Here is a 15,585-nt window from a genome sequence, read left to right as displayed (position 1 = left end):
GTCTTAATTTTGTGTATGTAGCCTTGTCAGTTAATGTGACAGGTAGCATTTTTATTCAATTTTCTAAAATCTAATCAGCTGTGCTTTAACATTTATCATTATAAAGTCATGAGGCTTATAATTGTAATTATGTAAGACTGAATGACAAGAGATTGCAACTCTTTATTGAAAGATGAAAACAAAGTCCCCAGAGGAACAGTTATTAGACTTGCTAATAAACAAAACTGGATCTATCATGTGACTCAGTCCTTATTAAACAGCTGCCTAGAATGTATTTCTGGCTTCTGAAATTCTGGTTCCCTTTGCAGGATAAATCTCTTGATTCTTCATGCACTCTGTCTTCCTTAAGAAGACGCCAAAAAGGGTAAGTGAACAGCCAGATGCCTCAACATATGCCCTGTACTCAAACCTCCCTGGGGAAGGGGCCTGGCAAAGGGGAGAGTGGCCTGAGAAAGCCTATAGATAGAAGAGGAGAGCAAGGGAACTCTCTTGGAAGAGACAAAGACTCCACATATGCTAGGGTTTGAAGAGGTGCCCAGCTATGTGACAGATTTCAACTACAGTTCAGGTAGATGGACACACGGTCACAATTCAGTCTTCAGGCAGACGGAGGCCTTGTGATGAAGAGGAGTGACTGCAGTTGGGTGTAGTGGCTTCACTTGGGAGGTAGAGGCAGGACGATCAGGTGTTCAAAGTTATCTTTGGCTATACTGTGAGTCTGAGATTAGCCTGGTTACATGAAGCTATCTTAAACACAAGATCAGACAACTTCACAAAGTTAGAATCTCTGAATGGAGGTTACACCTTAAAGTGAAATATGCGTAAGAACGGTGAATACAGAACACTACAGTTTCTAATACTAACTATAGATTTTATAAACTCCCCACCCCCCCTTTTTTTCCTTTTTTAGTTTTTTTGAGTCAGGGTTTCTCTGTGTAGCCCTGGCTTTCCTGGAACTTGCTCTGTAGACCAGGCTGGCCTCAAACTTAGAGAGATCCACCTGCCTCTGCCTCCTGTGTGCTGGGATTAAGGATGTGCACCACTACCACCTGATGAAAATCCCTTTGTTTTCCACTGGTGAACATACCAGATGCTTCAGAATAACCGTTTGCTCCCCAGATCCAGTTCTGTCACAATAATGAGGCAACGTAAGGAATAGTGGGTATAAAATTTAGTAGCCGCTGGGCATGTCTGGTACATGCCTGTATTCCTAGCTGAAACAGGATTGTGGGTCCAAGACCAGTTTCTTTAAAACAAGCAAGAAACTAAAACAAGTGAAAAATGGAGTGTAGTCTGTCTTCAGATTCAAGTGTTAGTACATGATCTCTTTGGACCTATTATTTTTCTTTAACTTTAACTTAAAAATTTAAAAAGGAAAAATGTATTTGGTTGGGTATGTGTATATGTGCCATGCATGTGCAGTGTGCACAGAGGCCAGCTGGAACTGGAATTACAGAGTGTGAACCAGCTTGTAGGTGCTGAGCCTGACCTGGGTATAAGAGACAGTAAGTGTCTTAACCACTGAGACACTTCTCCAGACCCTGTTAGGTCTATTCTTATTTATATTCCTAATATGGAAAGATATTTCTAAGAATAACGATAAAATATTATAAGTTTTCATTTTTTCTAATATTTTCTTACTATGTAATCAAATAAGAAAGGAGAGAAAATGTATATTGTAGTATATCTTGCACATCTCTATACTCCTACAAGGTCGCTTAACAGATGAGCAGTTTCCTCCTGAGCAATGAGAACCCGTCTAGGCCGAAGAACTGGCTCTATACCAGTCCTTCCCTTGCTGTTGGCCACGTGGCACTGCTTAGAAACAAATCATCATCCACAGGCAAGCAGGCCTGTGACAAGAGGATGTCACACGTGTTGGTGTTTGCTCACCTGATCTGCATGCCTTTGCTCCAGGAGCACATGTCCTTGCGCAGGAGGAGGTTGTTCAGGGTGATGGCACCCACAATGTAGAACATCTGCTTGACCACCTGCTTGATTAGCTCTGGGTCCATGCCATGCTGACACATGACTGAATGGAAGGAGTTGAGCTGCCGCAGGATGGAGTCCAGTGTGTAGGTGCCCTCATCTGCGATACTGGAGGTTCGCTTTCTGAGCCCTGTGGGCTTCACCCCAGATACGCCCTGAATTGTTTCATGCTCTAGCATGCCAGAGACTGTAGAAATATTTTAAGTGTTAAGATGATTCAGAGGTAAGATCTCTCTCCCTCCCTCCCTCCCTCCCTCCTTCTCTCCCTCCCTCCTTCTCTCCCTCCCTCCTTCTCTCCCTCCCTCCTTCTCTCCCTCCCTCTCTCTCTCTCTCTCTCTCTCTCTCTCTCTCTCTCTCTCTCTCACACACACACACACACACACAAATACACACACTTTAGAAAATGGTCAGAGGATGAAAATAGTGGGAGAAGGAACTGTCCCAAGAATAAGCCTTTGGATTTTAAACTTTAATGAAATTCTTTAAGTGCAACAATCTCCCACAGTATTAAGTAATCTTACTGCTGCATTTTCTAAAGTAAGCAGCAGCTTTGGGGTTACAGTTGCATGTGGTATCAGAAGTTTTTGAGAGTGGTCAAATAAGTGTTCTTTGTATTTGATCTCAGATATTAAAGAAAAAGCCACAAATCCAAACAACAACAACAAAACAATAACAAGACAGTAAGAAAGGCAAGGCTTGGGAAGCAGTCTTGGAGGAGGCCTGTCAGAGCTGATGGTGTGGAGCTGGAGAGCTGAGCCCCCCTGTCCTCACACTGCAGAGCGACGGTGGATAGACTTAGTTACTCTCTGTTCTTGTACTGCTGTTTCATCTCTCAGTGTTTGGCTAGAGCTTCCTCAGACAACTTCTGCCATGTCTACTCAGATGCTCACGCCCTGCCTGGGAGGCCCTTGAAATCACTACATCCAGATTGTTTTTCTGTTTCCTTGTGCTAAGCTCGGCTCCTCACTAACCCTATACTATACTAATTCAAAGCATTTGTTGTTGCTATTAGATGACTGGGAGATGGAGCCAGAATGGGAGGCTTAGAGGCAAACTATCTGTTCAGTGAGCACACATAGGCAAAGGACAAAAAAGATTAGTGGAAGTTATTTGTTGCCGCTGTTACTTTCTGCGTTTGGCCAACCTACAGTGTTTTAAATGTACAACTTCTAAAGCACAAGAGAAGGGAAAACTGCCGTCTCATATGACCTCCTCAGATTTGTATGTGCCCAGCTATTTTAACTACGGGCCTCTGAAAGAAAATGAAATGTGTGAGCTCACCAAGGGAGGTAAAAATGTAGAAATGTGGAAAACACATGGTCAAGGGAAGGCATAACGCAAGCCTGAAGTAGTGAAAAGCCTCTAATTTGCCTGGAGATAACAGCATTTGGTAATTTGAATAAAAATAAACCCCACAAACTTGCTACATTAAACACCTACAAATCCGTGCCTCCCCAGGGGATCAGATAGAACAACACACAAATGACCACGCAGAGTTAAAGGGAGGTGGCTGGACTTATTTCATTTACATTTATAATCACAAGTACACGTGCCACTCAGCCAACAGGAAACATGACTTTAAACCAACTTGCCTTAGACATTTCCAGGAGATATACCACACAACAACAACGGAGTGTCCAGCACACACCTACAATAGCGGCTCTTGTTGCTACAGTGCCTTCCTGGCCATTTTACTGTAGACTATCAGGCAAAGTACGAACCCATCCCAACCCCCTTGGTTTTCAGTGGTCTCCTAAGAGGCTCTGCAAAATAGTGCCACAGCAGCTTAGACAAAGGAGCAAAGTCTATTGCTAGAAAGAAGACAGAGCTCAGTCTTCAGACAGAGGATGGAAACATGGATTCTAAGTGCTCCAGTCATGTGGAGGCTGATTTCTGTCATACTTAGCACTTTATGTTCTCCACATGAACACATGCGTGTCACATGTATCACTGGCCTCATGTCACCTGTGTCAGCAAGCATGTATGAGCTGTAATGCTCAGCGACACTGGTCTTACCTATCATTGGCTGAAGAATGTTCTCTAGCACCCTCACTAGCTGCTGATAGATCTGAATGGCCAAGTCACTCAGTACTTGCCGATATTCAGCAAGGTCAAAATTGGTGAGGCAGTGTTCATTCTGACGAGACGTGTTGTGTTTCATGAAGCCCTGGAATCAACACAATGTTAGTGGTGCACAGAAAGCCAATGTCTCTGTCTGCCTCACTGTCTCCAAGGGTCTCTGTCTGCCTCACTGTCTCCAAGGGTCTCTGTCTGCCTCACTGTCTCCAAGGGTCTCTGTCTGCCTCACTGTCTCCAAGGGTCTCTGTCCGTCTCACTGTCTCCAAGGGTCTCTGTCCGTCTCACTGTCTCCAAGGGTCTCTGTCCGTCTCACTGTCTCCAAGGGTCTCTGTCTGCCTCACTGTCTCCAAGGGTCTCTGTCTGCCTCATTCTGCATCTTGCTCAGCCTTTCTACCAAGTGCCAGGTCATGGTTCTCAATGCTGTTGCCCATGTTTTCACTCCGATATCTCCTGCTTCTGCTTAGCTTTGCATAACAGATGAGCTTGGCAGTCTATACTTAAGGCTTTCTAATAGCAAGATGGGAAATTTGACTTAAGAAAGTATATGTCTCATTGATAAAACAGCAGGTCTACTGCCAAACACTAATAAATAATTGAAAACACTCTTTAGCTCTTGGCTCTTTAAATATAGTCCTATGCATATACACTACACCCAGAGGAACATGCATTGGCTTCTTGATTTGACTAGTTTCTTTATGAACTAGAAAATAAATGAACTTTATCATTTTATTCCAACTCATAGTATCTACATGATGATTTCAGTTAGATCTTAGTAAAGTCTTTCAGTAGCATTGGTTTAAAAGGCAAGTTCCCCAGAGAGGCAGCATGTCTTCTAGTCACTTTCCACTAAGCACACTGCTCACTGGCCCCACCTAGTGACAGAGCAGCTTAGTGGATAACAGTCTAAATGCAGGGCCAGTGGGATCTCCTTCATGGCCTAGGTGTCCTGCTCATCTCTGTATATCCTGCCATTCTGCCGTGACAGTCCTCTGCTCTGTCTGCCTTCCTCTGGTTCCAGGCTGTGCAGATGCAGAGTCACAGCTCTCCTCAGGTCAAGAGGTTACAGACTAATGGACGAATCTCACTGAGCCTTATCTGTAAAATGGGTTACTGCCAACTGCATGATATGTCGTATCACTCACATGTCACACATGTTCTGTATATTGTTAGATACCTAGTGAGCAGTTTCAGTTATAATCAACCATTTAGTTAACATTTGGTTAAACTCTACCAGACAACAAATGAGCCTTCACTATAAACAAAGATATGTATGTGATCGTTTTTGTTTTTAAGACAGGATTTCTCTGTGTAGCTCTGGCTGTCCTTGTACTCAGAGACCCAACTGTCTCTACCTCCATGCCCAGCTGTCATATAATTTTTTGTTGTTTGCCTTTAAGGTGCTGGAGTTAGCCTAAACAGATTCATTTCTTTAAGCAACTCTATATCCCAATCTTAAACTCTACATAAACCACCACATGTTAGGAAAAACTTTGCTTTATGGTAATTATTCCCTGACTGGTACTTGACTTGCTTTTACCATTCAGGTTTTCTCACCTCTTCTCCACTGTACTGCTTCAAACAGTGCAAAAATCGGCATGTGTTAGAGAGCCAGAAGGAGACAGTTTCAAAATCGTCACCTCTTTTCTGAAAGAGAAAATAAGTTTAAATTTGTCTTATCCTTAGGGGAAAAAGCTAGGCAGACACAAAAGACCCACATCTTTTACAAAACTTCATAAAGTAGGGCACAAATAAACCAGATTTTAGTTTTATGGCATTATCAGGGGTTTACCCCAGTTCTCTGATGTTTGCTACTTTCTTGACTTCAGAGAAGTATTCCCATGCTTAGATGTCTTTTGTGCAGAAAACGGTTCAAGTCACAGCTGACCCAGACCAACTCACTTGCTTGGGGTTAATGAAGGGAACCAGTAAGAGCTAAAGGCACAAAAGATATAATAATTTCTGTATTAAAGAACAGGAGAAAAGAGACTGACAGCCTCAGATGAAGCTTGGATTAAAACTCCTGTCACAACAAAACTTCTGAGCAGTGAACCCGAGTAGACAGGGGCATTGGTTGGCTGTGGACCATAACGGGAGAGTGCAGGCTCAAAAGATGCTGGATCTGAGAGTGTTTCTGAGCAGCCACATAGCAGACACGGTGGAGATGGCTGTGAGTTTGTGAAAGAACCTTTGGATAATAGCTGAGACACACAAAGTTACAGAATCATCAACATCTGTCTATAGCTTGCATAGGAGTTCCCTGGCATAAGGTGCCTAGCATTAAATAACCATTTTTTTTTTAAATCTTAGGAGTTTTTTTAGAAATGATATGAGGAGCTATAATCTTTAAAAATGGTATATGGTTAAGTGATATATGGTTAGGTGTTTACCGCACAAGCATGAGGATCCGAGACTGGTCCCAGCATCCATGTAAAAGACTGGGTATAGTGGCTTGTAATAATCCCAGAACTGGGGAGGCAAAGATGGAAGAATTCCTGAGGCTAACTGATGAGTCAACCTAGCCTAATCAGCGATTCCCAGGTCCTAGTGAGAAAGCCTGTTTCAAAACTCAAGGTAAGTAGTAATCCTGGGAAACAACATTCGAGATTGTTTTCTGGCCTCTATATAGAATTTCGCTCAAGTGCAAGCACATATGTGCACACATACATGTGCACACACATACATACTTTTATACATACATGTATACATATATATGCATGAAGAAATATATTTAATATCTGCCTATCTTCTACAAACATACATATTTATACACACAGATACATCTAGTATCTATGTATGCTATCTTTATCTATCCATCCACCCATATATTTACCTATCTACATATCTGTCTATCTATCTATCTATCTATCTATCTATCTATCTATCTATCTATCTATCTATCTATCTATCTCTATCTCTTGTCTAGTATAACCTAGAATGGCTGCAGACTGTGCCAAGTCTAAGGAAGAAATAGTGGAACAAGAACAGTAGACAAAGAACAGACTGTCATTAGCAACCGTGAGGACTGCAGAATGCAGAACTGACCTTCAAGACTTTTTTGATGCTGTTAATTGTTGATGTCAGCAATGATCTTACTTTCTGATCATCGTTCAGGTAGTCAGCATGTCGCACACACATAAACAAGATATATGCTGGTAACCCTGGAATCAGATTGACAGCCACACCACGTGGCTTTAGTTCTGAAAAAAGAAAAAAGGAGAAACAAAATTATGTAACCCTAAAAGCCTTTGTGAGGCATGTTTTGTGAGAGATAAAAGCACAGTTGTGTAAGAGCTCAATCATTCAGAGCAAGTAAAAAAAAAAGCATTTTAACAGCTCATTAGACTAATTATTGACTATGGGCACAAATCTACATAAAACTTCTATATCCTGGCCTGACTTTCCCCTTGAAGTCCAGTCTTGTTTATGACTGTCTTTCTGATGGCTCTGCTCAGGCATGTTAAACCAAGCCTCTCCAGTCAAGCTGTCCGTCCCTGTGGCATCTATTCTATTAATGGAGCCTCCACCTTCAGTTTCTCAGGTCATAAACCTCGTCGTCTTAAAATTCCTTACTTTTCTCACACCATGCACTCAACTTATCCTGTCAGTGGTCCCTGCAAAAGACAGCCAGAATCTAGCCGCTGCTACGTCTACTCCTCAGTTTAGGACGTTACCCCTTCTTGGGTTGCTAGAATAGCTTTCAAACTGGTCTCTTAGATCTGCCTCCTAGTCCCAGTTAATACTAAATATTATAGCTTCTTGCTTAAGAAAATGCACATTACATCATGCCAATTTTGTTCTGAGAATTTTCCTAAGAGCTTCTTCACCCACTCATCAGATTCCAAACCTGAATTGTGCTCCATAGCATCTCGCCTGCTGTTCCTCAGGCTCAGCTCACTCTGCCACAAACAACTCTCCTCGTTGTCTGCTGAACATGCCATGGCTCTCACCCAGGGCCCAAGGATTTGTACCTTTTCTGCCTCCGATGTTCTTTCTGCAGACATAAGCTTGTTCCTACTCTCTGTGTGCAGTTCATCCCATCAAGGAGTGTTTCCAGACAATGTCTATAAACTCTACACCCATCTTTACTCGCTAGCTATCGCTTCTACCTTTTAAAGCACCTTCTGGCTAAGTGATGATCATGTTGAAACTGAGGCACTCTGAAGCTATTTATAGTACTAAGTGAAGGCCATGAAACCGAGGAATGTTAAATTAGGTGTAACTATCAATCGATTGCTGTCACCGTGGTAGCTAGGAGAGAATGGCAAAGGCTGAAGGTTTTACCTTCCCACCACTTAGGGGCTCATGAGCTCCTTCCTTATTTTACTCCCTGAACATTCCTCTTAGAGGTTCCCAGTCCAGGACATACGCCCCTGAAATGCCTCTTTACTCCCTTCCCAGCTATCCCGTCCTTTCCATACTCTGCCAGACTTTTTCCTTGGTTCTTTTTTCTTCCATACTACTGAAATGTTTCCCTAAATAATTAGCCATAAATATTTGTAAGGAATAAAAAGAGAAATTTAAAAAACCTAAATGGCTTACAATAGTGCCATTCAACTGTGGTTATAATTGGGAATCTTCAAGACATTTCCAGAATAGCATTAGACTTGGCTCAAGCTCTTTTCCCTGGAAACTCCAACTTATTTCATTTTGAGTAGGGGACCATCAACATTTTTAAAAGAGCTTCTTGAGTGGGCTGAGGATGTGGCTCAGTATCTGTCTACTATTCATGAGGCCCTTGGTTTGCTCCCTGACAACCCCTCCCCCAAAACACAAATCATACATATTGGTCTTAGTGGAAGTACACATAGGCCTTAGCACATGGGAGGTAGAGAATGGGGGACTGTGGTTTGGTTACATTATCATGTTAGCTTTGGTTACATATTATGTTTTAAGTTGGCATGGGTTATATATGAGATCTTGTCTCAAAACAAAACCAAACCAAAATTTTCTGTGTGATCTCAATATGAATCCAGAGCTGATCAGCCTGGCTTCAAGGGAGCCTTACAGATGGCTCCTAGACACATGTCCCACACTGGTAACAAATGCTCAGTAAGGACTGCCACAGCACTATAATGCAGTAAGAAATGATGACTCAGACTTCGGCTCCTGTGGCTGGCCCGTGGCTCCTGTTATGGCCTTCAATGACGAGAAAGCTGAAGGTGGACGGTATCTCTCAGGAGCTTATGACAAGCCTGGACAACACGACAGGATCATTGTCTCAAAAGAAGTGTTGGAACTTATCTTTTAAAATCATGCATTTGTTCTGCCTGTGCTGTGTGAGGGCCTGTGACACAGTGTCTGTGGAAGCCAAAGGACAACCTGCAGGACTTTGTTTTCTCCTTTCATAACAGGGCGCTGGAACTAAACTCAGGTCATCAGCATCAATCAGCATCATTACCCACTGGGCCATCTTGTCGGTCAAGAAAATAATTCAAACAGAATATTAATGAGATTTCAAACGCTGGGGACGGGCCTCTCCAGCACTGCCCTGTCTGAAAGGAGTCCTAGCCACGCAGAGAGCACTTGCCGAGAATCAGGTTCTTAACAAGCTTCTGCTCGTCCTCCCGTTTGTACTCCAGCATTCCTTGGAAATCCTTTTCTTTCCGGGGAATGTTGACAGGCCGGATAGGCTCATCGATGATCTGTCCCGGAGATATGTTCTCCATCTGCCCCACTTCAGGAGAAACAGAAGGGAGAGATGTTTGTCAGGTAGAGAAGCTGAGAGGGCTCCATGCTCCTGTACGTGGACTCTGTAAGAACTGAAGCTCCTCATCTCTGCTCAAACTGAGCAGACAGCAACATTAAAGGGTAATTTCCCTCTGATAGTTACAGAGCCTAACACATAGGTCTTAACAAAAACTGGCAAGGGTTTTTGTTTTGTGTCTGATTTACTTTGAAAGTATCCACAGCACCACAGAAAAGTCCTCAACATATACAATTTAACATATTTGCAAACAAGTCTTTTTCAACCAAAAGTAGTTGAACACATTTAGACTGGGAGGACAGCATAGGACTAGCAGAGCATGCCTGTAATCCCAGCATTTAGGAGAGTCAGGTGGATCGAATACAGGGTCATCCTCAAATGTATAACCAGTATAAGATGAGCCTCAGCTACATGACATCCTGTCCCATAATCATGCAAACAAGTCTTCCAAATAGAAAACAAAACAAAACAAAACAAAACAAAAAAAAACCAGAAAAACAAAAAAAAAACACCCTAGAGGGGATAGCAGAAGCATTATTAGTTCTAAGAACCTAATATCTATTAATTAAAAGCAAAATGGCATTTAATTAAAATTTATCACTAATTTTGAGTTCAAAAAATATCAAGATAGCCATTAAAATAGTCTTTATTAGCATTAATTGATGTGAAAATGCCTAAAATCAGGTTTATAAGGCCTCATAAGGCTAACACCTTTCTTCTGATTACTTCAACCTCATGAGGATAGGTGAAGTCTCCTTTGGAGGGCTATGTAACAAGACTCCATCTGGGAGGCAGAAAAGAGGCCTCCCCCAGACACTGAACCTGAAGACGCCTTCTTGAACCTCTATCCCTACCTGAAGTAACCTCTGTGAGGATTACATTTATAATGTTTAGAAATCACCTGATCTGAGTAGCACAGTCAGTCAGTCAGCCACTGCTTAGCCCAGCACTCTAATAGGGGCATCCTTCTAAAACTTGCAACAATCTATTTTCCTTTTCTAGATTCCTGCAAACTCAAAAGGAAAATATTCCTTAATATTTTTTTTGTCCTGGAAAAGAGTTTCTGAAAATTTGCCTTTTTTCTCCAAAGCACCAAAGATCTTAATCTCATGTTTAGCCAGTTTTCAGACAATTTCTTACAAGTAGAAAAGTCTAGAAAGTCTGATCTAGAGCTGAGAAATCAGAAGGTCAAGGTTCTAGATCTACTATCTAACAGGCAGGGTATTGAAGGCTGAGGTTCTAGACCTAATATGTAATAGGCAGGTATTGAAGGTTGAGGTTCTGGACCTATTATCTAACAGGCAGGGTGTTGGATAAATAACTTAATAGTTTTTGGGCTTTTGTTTTTCTTGTATCAGAAAAGTAACTGGCTTCTAGAATACTTTCAGGTCTGACTTTTTTAAAAATGAAAATCAAGATATAACACCTACTCCTAGATTAAAATAGAGCACCATGAAGACCAGATTTTGAAACACTCTCTACTTAGCTGTATAATTTCTACTAAAAATTATACATGTTGGCATTTTTTTTCTTTTAAAAAGTTTCCTTAATTTAATATAGCTCACAGAAAGGACAAGAATCTTGCTATTTCAATTTCAGACAAAGGGGCTTAAATGTTTTGACACATTAAAAACATGAACATACGTTAATAAACTTTTATTAGACAGTTCTTTGTTGTGCAAAGACTGATATTTTTCTGTAGAACACAGATCTGGAGAGGAAGAGCCGAGTGTCAAAAAAGCTTGTCATATTTATTCGCTCCTGTGGAAGGGTGTGAAAAACGCCTTGGCAGGTGCCCTAGGCACAGGAGCATATTTTGTTTTATCATCTAGATACAAGTAATTTAACTCAAAATATAAGTTGTCTTTTGTAAAGAATTATTTGTATATTTTATGTATATGAGTACACTGTAGCTGTCTTCAGACACACCAGAAGAAAGCATCAAATCCCATTACAGATGGTTATGAGCCACCATGTGGTTGCTGGGAATTGAACTCAGGACCTCTGGAAAAACAGCCAGTACTCTTAACCACTGAGCCATCTCTCCAGCCCAATATACATTTTCTTAAGAACAAATATGACTTTTTCTTATTCAATCCAATTCAATATTTGAGCTGCTAGCACAAATATTACTATTTTTTTGCTTGGTTATAAGAACAGTTTAGCTGAAAAGTTTGATTTCTAATTGATAATGGCCCAAAATAGCATCTTGAAATATAAACTTCTCTTTAATTTCATTTCAAAGGTTGAGAATAGCTCACTGGTAAAGCATACATTTTAAGAAAACTGATTTAGATGGCAAAAGGAAGCCAAAGGGATACAAATTGGAAAGAAAGAAGTCAAAATATAACTATTTGCAGATGATATGATAGTATATTTAAGTGACCCCAGAAATTCCACCAAAGAACTCCTACAGCTGATAAACAACTTCAGCAATGTAGCTGGATATAAAATAAACTCAAACAAACCAGTGGCCTTCCTCTACTCAAAGAATAAACAGGCTGAGAAAGAAATTAGAGAATTGACACCCTTCACAATAGCCACAAAGAATATAAAATACCTTAGTGTGACCTTAACCAAGCAAGTGAAAGATCTTTATGACAAGAACTTCAAGTCTCTGAAGAAAGAAAATCTCAGAAGACGGAAACATCTCCCATGCTCATGGATTAGAAGGATCAACATAATAAAAATGGTCATCTTGCCAAAAGCAATCTACAGATTCAATGCAATCCCCATCAAAATTCCAACTGAATTCTTCATAGAGTTAGAAAGAACAATTTGAAAACTCATTTGGAATAACAAAAAACCCAGGAGAGCAAAAACTATTCTCAACAATAAAAGAACTTCTGAAAAAATCACCATCCCTGACCTCAAGCTATATTACAGATCAATAGTGATAAAAACCACTTGGTACTGGTGCAGAGACAGGCAGGTAGATCAATGGAAGAGAATGAAGACACAGAAAGGAACACACACACACCTATGGTCACTTGATCTTTGACAAAGGAACTAAAAAATTTCAATGGAAAAAGGACAGCCTCTTCAACAAATGGTGCTGGTTCAACTGGCAGTCAGCATGCAGAAGAATGCAATTCGATCCTTTCCTATCCCCTCGTACAAAGCTCAAGTCCAAGTGGATCAAAGACCTGCACATAAAACCAGGTACACTGAAACTACTGAAAGAGAAAGTGGGGAAGAGCACAGGGGAAAGTTTCCTGAACAAAAGACCAATGGCTTATGCTCTAAGATCAAGAATCGACAAATGGAACCTCATAAAATTGCAAAGTTTCTGTAATGGCAGCCATCAGATTGGGAAAGGATCTTTACCAGTCCTACATCTGATAGAGGGCTAATATACAACACATACAAAGAACTCAAGAAGTTAAGACTCCAGAACATCAAAAAATCCTATTAAGAAATGGTGTACAGAGCTAAACAAAAAAATTCTCAACTGAGGAAAACCGAATGGCTGAGAAGCACCTAAAGAAATGTTCCACATCTCTAGCCATCAGGGAAATGCAAATCAAAACAACCCTGAGATTCAAAACAACCCTCACACCAGTCATAATGGCTAAGATAAAAAACTCAGGTGACAGCAGATGCAGGCAAGAATATGGAGAAAGAGAAACACTCTTCCACTGTTGGTGGGTTTGTAAGCTGGTACAACCACTCTGGAAATCAGTCTGGAGGTTCCTCAGAAAATTGGACATAGTACTACCTGAGGACCCAGTTATACCACTCCTGGGCATATACCCAAAAGATGCTCCAACATATAACAAGGACACATGCTCCACCATGTTTATAGCAGCCTTATTTATAATAGCCAGAAGTTGGAAAGAACCCAGATGCCCTTCAGTAGATGAATGGATACAGAAAGTGTGGTACATTTACACAATGGAGTACTACTTAGATACTAGAAACAATGGCTTAATGAAATTCCTAGGCAAATGGATGGAACTAGAAGCTATCATCCTGAGTGAGGTAACCCAGTCACAAAAGAACACTCATTGTATGCTGTCACTGATAAGTGGATGCTAGTCCAAAAAGCTTAGAATACCCAAGAAACAATTCACAGACCTTATGAAGCTAAAAAAAAAAAAAAACAAAAAAACAAAAAAAGGAAAAACAGAATGTACATGCCTCAATTCTTCTTAGAAGGGAGAACAAAACACTCATGGGATGAAATAAAGGGACAAATAGAGGAGCAGAGATTGAAGAAAAAATCATCCAGAGACTGCCTCACCTGGGGATCCATCCCATATGCAGCTACTAAACTCATGCACTATTGCTGATGCCAAGAAGTACTAACTGGCAGGAACCTGATATGGATGCCTCCTCAGAGGCTCTGCCAGAGCCATACTGACACAGATGAGGATGCTTTCAGCTAACCATCAGACTGAACATGGGGACCCCAATGAAGGAGCTAAAGAAAGGACTAAAGGAGCTCAAATGGTTTGCAACCCCATGGGAAGAACAACATTATCAACCAACCAAACCTTTTATAGCTCCAGGGACTAAAATACCAACCAATGAGCACACATGGAGAGACCCATGGCTCCAGTTGCATATGCAGCAGAGGACAGCATTCTCTGGCATCAGTGGGAGGAGAGGCCTTTAGTCCAGTGAAGGCTTGTTTTCCCAGTGTAGGGGAAAGCCAAGGAACTGAGGTGGGAGAGGGAGCTTGGGAGAGGGAGCACCTTCATGGAGGGAATGGGAGGGGGAGATGAAAGTGGGAAAAAGGGGGATAACATTTGAAATGTAAATACAGAGCATATCCAATAAAAAAAGAAAACTGATTTCAAATGTGAGATAAATGTTTTTTTTACATTTATTCATGTTCATTAATGTTGGCAAAGAGGTACTACTTTAATAGCCTTCCAGGCTAATCCCCTTATAGAAGGGTTTTTACGAATACTCTCCTGTCTTACCATGGTATCCAGTTCCATGTAGAAAGTTCTCTGTAAAAAAGAACCTGGATTTTTAAGTACTGCAATAAACATAGGTCATATATGTAAACCTGGAGCTTAAAGATTTTTCTTTTCATATTTATATGTATGGTATATGTGCATGTTTATATATGCAAGCATGTGGGTGCACATGTATGTATGTGGAGGCTCAAGGTTACATTGGGCATCTTTCTTCATTTATCTCTACCTCATGTGTTGACAGGTAGGGTGTCTCCCTGACCACAGAGCTTACTGTTTCACAAATTTTAATGTAATGCATGAATCATGTAATGTTAAGGGTCTATAAAAATGTATGGCTATAAAGTAATTGTTCTGATATCTAAACAAACATTTCAATATTTGCATATTAAAGGGAGTAAAGCCCTCTTTGATGTTAACATCCATGGTACTCTATGCTCTAAATATTTTTAAAACTTACTCAGTCAAGAATATTTATAGAAGGGTTATTGCAGGTCAGGAACTATTCTCGTTGTTGTAACTGAGAAATAAGAGATGATTTCCATGCTCAGAAAGCTGTTGGTCAAGTATAGAAACCAGTAATTCCAACAGTAAAACTACATAAGAGTGAAAAACCAAACACAGAAGGCAGGGTATGAGGTTGGTGGTGTAGTCAGGATGCTTCTGAGGAGGTGACATGTGCCTTTAGTCTCAAAGAATGAGCAGGGGTTGGCCAGGAATCCCAGTCAGACAGAAGAACAGTCACAGCTCCGTGTGACGGAGTGGTGGGGTCTTATTATCCTCTGTGACATAAAGATGACAGAGAATATGACAGACGGCCAGGGCGAGCATATCATTGTGGTTAAAATGGTAAATGCTTGCAAAGATTTAAAGGGAATTTTATCTTTG

At 41.0% G+C, this 15,585-nt stretch overlaps 1 protein-coding gene across 1 annotated transcript in view; it reads right to left on the bottom strand.

Annotated features, from left to right (window-relative positions):
* Positions 1 to 15,585, bottom strand: part of MYO5A (myosin VA) — a gene marked incomplete at its 5' end in the record, with an annotated part of 144,462 nt that overhangs the window by 7,928 nt on the left and 120,949 nt on the right. The window contains 5 exons of the mRNA XM_080934342.1: positions 1,894 to 2,176; positions 4,006 to 4,156; positions 5,623 to 5,712; positions 7,111 to 7,265; positions 9,596 to 9,742. Of these exons, the coding sequence (XP_080790468.1) occupies positions 1,894 to 2,176; positions 4,006 to 4,156; positions 5,623 to 5,712; positions 7,111 to 7,265; positions 9,596 to 9,742 (826 nt within the window). The remainder of the gene's footprint in view (positions 1 to 1,893; positions 2,177 to 4,005; positions 4,157 to 5,622; positions 5,713 to 7,110; positions 7,266 to 9,595; positions 9,743 to 15,585) is intronic.

The sequence above is a fragment of the Micromys minutus genome, assembly GCF_963924665.1.
Source record: "Micromys minutus genome assembly, chromosome: 21".
Classification (NCBI taxonomy): domain Eukaryota; kingdom Metazoa; phylum Chordata; class Mammalia; order Rodentia; family Muridae; genus Micromys; species Micromys minutus.
Note: the sequence above shows the minus strand (reverse complement) of the source record. Positions and strands in the feature narration are given on the sequence as shown.